Below are 7,097 nucleotides of genomic sequence, written 5' to 3' on the forward strand. Positions count from 1 at the left end.
ACCACCGGATCATCCTCTTGTTGAAATAAATCGCAGTCAGTCAGAGAAGAGTCCCATCATCATCATCATTGTTTTGGTCACAAATCTCATCATAATTCCTGTTTTCCTCTTGAGTCTTGAGAGCGTCATCTCTTCCTCTCGTCCATCAATCCATCGTGCAAAAAAAGAGGATGTAAAAGGTGTATCCATCCTACAAAACATAGTATAGTCTACACCCAAACAGTTTGCCTCCAGCACAGTTTATGGTGTCGTTCCGTCTCAGAGGCGTCAATTGGGTATGGCAAGCTATGGCAGCTGCCATAACCTTGGCTACAGGGGGGGAAACAATAAAATGTACTTCTCGTCGTGCCTGTTGCTAAGGTATGGCATACATGACAGGTGTCTTGCACGCGCGCCCTAGGCGCGCGTGCAAGACACCTGTCATGTTGCCATACCTTAGCTTTCGCCGAACTGACGCCACTGACTGTCGAATCGTTCAGTCTCGTTCTATTAATTATTATTAGGAGCTGTCGTTTTCTGACGTGTGAATGAGCATAGAGTTGTTGTTGCTGCAGGGTTTGTGTTTCTTCAGCAGCTGTGTGATCTTCTCGTCGTCGGAGTTCGGGTCCAGCGGCTTGTTGTAGTCGTCGTCGTCCTCTTCGTTCTCCGACGCGCCTTTCAGCCGCTCGGCGTCCGAGTCCTGCTTCTTCTTGGCCGAGGCCATCTCCGCCGCGTGCCGCTTCCTCCACTTGGTCCGGCGGTTCTGGAACCACACCTGTTGTGGGTGGGGGAAAGATGATTAGAAACACGATACGCAATACACAAGTCCAATTAAATGTTCAGTTCGATTCAAAGGAGCTTCAATAATGGCACGGGGAAACATAGGTTTTACAGTGCCAAAGCAAGTGTCAAAATAGCCTATAATAAAAACAGTTGAAAAGGGGAACACAATACAGCTGGAGTATACGGGACAGCATTGTGTAAACAGAACTATATATATATGTCACATTCCATCGTTATAGGCCTATACATGAAACAAATAGCAGCAATCTCCAAAATAAGTCCATTAAGTAAACTACAATGAAATGTTCTTTGCTACCGGGGAAAGAAACCTTTTATATATCCATAATATATTAACGTTTTGTTTGTTTTTTTCCCCCGTAAATGAATGCCCTACTTGATCATTATTAGCCTATCTGCGTCACACACAAAAAAGTATCAGATCTACAAGCTCGAAAGCTTGTAGATCTGATACTTTTGCTGTTTTTGAATTTGAATCCTGAAAAGTTCATTTTAAAATGTTTTGACGTGTGGTTTCCACCCGACAGAGAAAATAAATATAGGCTTATTATTATAGCCAACATAATTATGTTTTCTTAAATTAATTTTAACTTTTTAATTATGATTATTAAAATAGACTCATGGGTGCTGGACTGCTGGTTATAGGCCGATAGATATAAAGTAGCTATCATTATTTTGTTGGGGCAAAAATAGCCCTATAGTTTTATAGCTATGATATAGGCTCCAAACTTGAAGGTACACGTGGCCAATTGTGTTTATAATAGCTATAATATAGCCTACATGTCAGTGCAGAGATTAAATGTAGTTTAATAACGGGTAACTATAATGATTTATTTATATTTTCCAGCGTTACAGGTGCTTTGAATTAGTCTAAAATTGAACCAATCAACCAAAGTACCAAACACAAAATCAGACCAGTCCTCCACCAAAACCAAAATAAGCCTGTGGAAATTACAAATGAAAAAAGGATTCAGAGGCTATGTTATTTTTATTATCTTGTAAAGTAATTCCTCATAATTGGCCTATATTTCTCAAAAATAATAAATACAAACAGAAGTAGGCTACTATTCAAGCATAATGTGCTATATAGGCCTTCATAAATCGGTTTAGAATTGTTGTCAGTCGGCGGTATCACCGTGGGAACAACGTGCAGGTGTTCTGGATGTATAGTGATTACCTTCACTTGGCTCTCTGTCATTCCCAGACTGTAGGCCAGGCGCGCTCTCTCCGGACCGGCCAGGTATTTAGTTTGTTCAAAAGTCTTTTCCAGAGCAAAGATCTGCTGTCCGGAGAACGTGGGCCGCGTGTGTTTCCTCTTCCCGTCTTTATCCAGTAATATTCCGTTCTGATCTGGAGGAAAAGGAGAATTGTAATACAAATAAATCATCAAAATTGAGAAAACACATGAAATGGCATTCATAGTCAACCTTTTTGTCTGTTCGTTGCATAAATCAATAATAGCCTAATTGTGTGTTTTTTAAGATGATCTTAAATGTAACATTGAGATTGTTTTTCGTTTGTTTAGTTTTAGTTATGTGTTTTTAGGTTTATCATAATAGTTTCCAGTCAGTCCACTGAGTTGTGTGAGTGACAACAGAACTTACGGGGCGAGCAGGCGAAGCGCGCGTCCCTCCAGTGCGGGCTCTGCATGACGCCCGGCCAGAAGATGGGCGTCCTGCCTGGCAGGTCGGCCAGGGGCTTGGGGTAGCGGGCCACCGCCACGGCGGCCCCGCCGGGGCTGAAGTACAGCCCGGGGGGAGGCGGCGGGCTCAGGCTGCCGAACCGCGGCAGCCCGGACAGCATCCCCGCCGACACCGCCGTCGTGGCGGCGGCGGCGGCAGCGGCCACCCCGGCGGCCGACACCACGCAGGGCCGGCTGAGGATGTCGTTTATTCCGTGCGGGGTGGCAGCGGCCAGGGCGGACAGCTGCTGCTGCTGCGACGGGGACCCGAGACCGTGGTGGTGGTGGTGACCTCCTCCTCCGCCTCCGGTCGTGTTGGACGTCTTCATGCCCGGGGAGGTGGACGCCATCCCGCCCGGGTTCGGGGACGTGGCGGTGGGCGAGGAGGCGGACGAGCCGGGAAGGCCCTGGCCCGGGGAGGAGAGCGGGTAGGACGGGTAGAGCTGGCTCTTCATCTCGGCCATGCTGTGCAGCGCGGCCAGCGGCGGGGTGCTGAGGAGGAAGGCGCTCTGGCGGGACCCGTCCATCTGGCCCACGGCTAACATAACCGCCGGCTCCACGGGGATGAGAGAGAGAATAGGTGTTGAATTGGTTTCCTCAAAAAGCCCCCCCCCCGTTCTTCTCAGCCGGTCTTTGGTTTAAAGTTTAAACGGGAAGCGGATAAAAGCAGATTAATAAAATAAAATAAAAGAAAAGGGTGTTTTCTTCTTCAGGTGGCCGAAAATCTCCCCCCAAACTCTGCATCTGATACGGTTTATGGATGGAGAAAGGAAAAAAAAAGTGCTCCAACAGAAAACGATAGCCTCACTATCGAATCAAAACTCTACTACCTCAATGTCCACTTAGATTAAATGAGGTAAAACGCCTGTAAAGGTCCTTTAATTCAAACATATTAAAATGTTAGGCTATTAAACTGTAGCGGATAGAATGTATGCGCCGTCCCGGCCGAGTCCCGCATCAAGCTCACCTTCAAAGAGTTTTTTTTTTGTTGTTGCATGAAATCGAAGGATTAAAAAGAGACTTTTTGTGCGTCTCAAGACGGTCTTTGAGATAATAAAAACCCATCTGTTTCCTCTGTCTATTGCGTCAAAAGTCCAAACTTTGAGAGGACAAGCGCATCAGGCTGGCAGACATGGGGGCTGCGCGCCCGGGGATTGGCTGAGCCGGAACGGTGACGTATGGAGGCCGTGTCCAGTGCGTTTAGGAGCGCATCCTCATTGGCTCACATCATGCCATCACAGTTTGCATTGGAACAAGTTGCTTATAGTCTATCTATATAGATATGGACGCTCTTACTGTGTGTGTGTGTGTGTGTGTGTGTGTGTGTGTGTGTGTGTGTGTGTGTGTGTGTGTGTGTGTGTGTGTGTGTGCGCGCGCGTGCGTGCGTGCGTGCGCTCCACTATCAGGCCACAGGTGCTCTATGTGCCACTATGAGACAGTATAAAGCCTTTATTTTAATTGATTAATTAGCTACTAAATTATTAGGGAGGAGGGATTACACATGCAGTGAAGACTGACAATTCAAGGACTTTTAAGATTTTTTTTTAATTGGCTACATAAAAAAAGAGAGAAAAGAAAAAAAATACCATAGCTAGGCCACTGCATGAAAATATAATCAGCAATATAGCCTATAGGCCAAAGCAGGTCAACCATTGGCCAAATTGTCAAATAAAATAAGCTCACACACAATCTATAATTCTCAAGCTCACGGATCTGCCATTCAATTTACAATTCAGGCAATGTTGGCATTTAGCAGACACTCTCTTAATCCGGAGCTCTTTCTTAATCTGCTGTAATAGATCTGTCATGTTCACAATATTTGGCCTATATGTGGAACCGAGTCAAACAAATGCCTCAACTCCTCCTATCCAAGCAGTGCTTGTCAGGGTGGGGGGTCCCCATGCAGTTCAAATATGATTATTTTGGGGGGTCACGGCCTCAACATTTCTGTATTTTCCAGGCTTGGCAGCAGTAGTTGCAATGCAGTGACAGTGACATGTAGCCTATGTCTCAAGCAGAGGCTAATTTGCGATGACATCATTCACAAGACGTTTTATGCCAAAATGAACCGTCTGCATGTGGGATGACAGTTTGGTCTGTGGATCCGGGACAGGATCAAGTATTGTAATGCAGCAGCGCCATCTTGTGGACAACCTTTGTTCTGCATCCAGCTCAGTGCAGTTTTTTAAGTGTCACATTAGGGGACAATGGACATACACATACTTATAGTAAAATGTATCAATTCCACAATGTAGAAATACTCTGTTACAAGTAAAGGTTCCGTATTTAAAAAAAAAATACTTGAGTAAAAAGTAGTAGGCATTAAACCAGCAAAGTTTTCAAAATGTAGCCTATAAACAAATCTGTTGAAAAATGCAGATCTACAAGCTCAAAATGAGTTGCAAAGCCATGGGCTGCATCATGTATGTGAACTCGTAGTTCGGCTATTTTCAAATAGCCAAAGTATGTGCTTAATGCATGTTTTATAGCCTAATAATAATAATCAAAATCTACAAAGTAACTATTGATTGATTGATTGAAGACTTTATTAGAAGTTTGCATAGGAAAAGGTACAGTTTCATGACGGTACAGTTCACTGGCAAGGTCTACTAAAAGGAGATCCATGAAAAGACTAAGCTTATTTGGAAATGCTCCAGTAAAGTATAAGAAATGCCTCAAAATCGTACTTAAGTATAGAGTAATGATTACATGTACAACACTGCATACCAGAAACATAATTATAGGCCTATATCTGTAATTTCCGTTGTCCTGTTAAAAACTGTTATTTAGGAAATAAATAGGCCTACCGCTGATTAGAAGTTCAGGTTATCATTTGCATCATTTGATTAAAAAGAAAGAAATTATGAATATATTTTACAAATAAATAGTATTTTAAAACGGTCCTGTCACATATCACACTCATTGAAAAGTTTTCAGTGTGCTTTTGCAACTGTGACTTATACTAGAGGGAAGTGACATCATTTGACCAAGATGACACCAGACCACACTGATCAAACTAAGCAGAGGCGTCAATTGGTTATGCCAAGGTATGGCAACTGCCATACCTTGGCTACAGGGAGAAAAAAAAGTACTTCTTAAATGACTGGTGTCTTGCACACGTGCCTTCGCATGCGTGCAAAACATGCCATACCTTAGCTTTTGCTGAACTGATGCCACTGGATCAAAGCAAGGTCAGTTCTGTCATCAAATGAAAGGGGGGCATCATTTGGGTCATCAGGCAACTGCCACCCCCTAGTGTTCACATTTAACCTTAAATTCAGTTAATTTATGCATGCGTATATAATTTCCGCAACTCTGAATCGTTTTAGCAGATGAATCTGATTTCATCGCAATCAATTAATGCACGTCCATCTGCGTGTGACACATGTTATAATTTAGAAAAGCCTTTTATTGTTTAATGCAAACATTAATCTCTATCTCTCTCTCTCTCTCTCTCACACACACACACACACACACACACACACACACACACACACACACATTGAAAGAGTTTGCATGAAATAGAAGGATTGAAATATGCTTTTTGCACGTTCAAGACGGTCTTTGAGATAATAGAAGACCATCAGCATCATCGATCCCTCATACTAAGCACTTAGAACTGTTCCCCTTTCATCCTTTTTTACCAATTTTTGTGTAATGATGTCATATCCTGTAAGAAATAAAAGAAAAAAGGATCTTGTTCCACTAAAATATTGTCTGTGTGCAATACCCACATACAAGTAATCATGCTGTAAGGGAAATCTACAGTAAATGTGTAGCTTGAGTTGGACAATACACCACAACCCATGCCTTTACTTGAAAACGTTGTGTACATATAGCACAGCAGGGTTCCCCAATTAGTTTTCCCCAAGGGCCGAATTATGTCTAGGGTACCAACATTGCAGGGGGCGACAGTGGCGTTCCCACTACTCCAGCGACAGTTCAGATATCGTCGATGTCGGGTGAAAATCTTGAATGTCCAAAACCGTTCGTTTTGCATTTATCATTTTAATTCTTTTTTAAATGATAAATGCAAAACGAACGATCGGCTGGTTTTCACTGGTTTAAATCATTTAATGATTTAAACCAGTGAAAACAGCCAATCTACAAGCACACAACGCCTCGTTGTGTTTTCACTACTTTTGTGTGACTGCCTTGAAGCAGGGCTTTACTTTTCGAAAGAACGTACACATTGGAGATACAAGGTTTCCACCCGACAACGACGATATACTAGTGTTGTTGCTGCTCTTATACCACCATTATTACTGGGGTTGGTGGGGGCCAGACAGTAGACCCCCGCGGGCTGCCTATTGGGGAACCCTGCAGACAGTACAGTGTCGACACTCTTGTCAATCAATTTCACATGTCTTTTTAATATACTGTAGGTCCTCAATAGACCTCTGTCCATTGACACGCGGTCTATTGAGGGATTGCTATAGGGGCCTGATCTGACAGGGCATACATATTGCAAATGCATTGAGTGTAACAAAAACACAACTCAGTAAGCATGTTTGAACATTTTATTACGTATGCATGCATAATGTGATAATGGATACAACAGCCGGTTATAGCCATGAGCTGCAGTGTATATGGTCACATGAGCCCAAGTAGCCAACATATACTGGTAAATGTAACA

General features: G+C 43.3%; 1 protein-coding gene across 1 annotated transcript; it reads right to left on the reverse strand.

The window, feature by feature from the left end:
- Nucleotides 1-499: 499 nt before the first annotated feature.
- On the reverse strand, nucleotides 500-3,006 carry nkx6.1 (NK6 homeobox 1; the record flags this gene model as incomplete). Its single annotated transcript, XM_080742948.1, has 3 exons — nucleotides 500-754; nucleotides 1,958-2,130; nucleotides 2,385-3,006. The coding sequence occupies 3 exons, from the start codon at nucleotides 3,004-3,006 to the stop codon at nucleotides 500-502; spliced, it is 1,050 nt and encodes a 349-aa protein (XP_080599074.1).
- Nucleotides 3,007-7,097: the final 4,091 nt, after the last annotated feature.

Source organism: Nannobrachium achirus (assembly GCF_963921795.1).
Source record: "Nannobrachium achirus genome assembly, chromosome: 15".
Lineage (NCBI taxonomy): Eukaryota > Metazoa > Chordata > Actinopteri > Myctophiformes > Myctophidae > Nannobrachium > Nannobrachium achirus.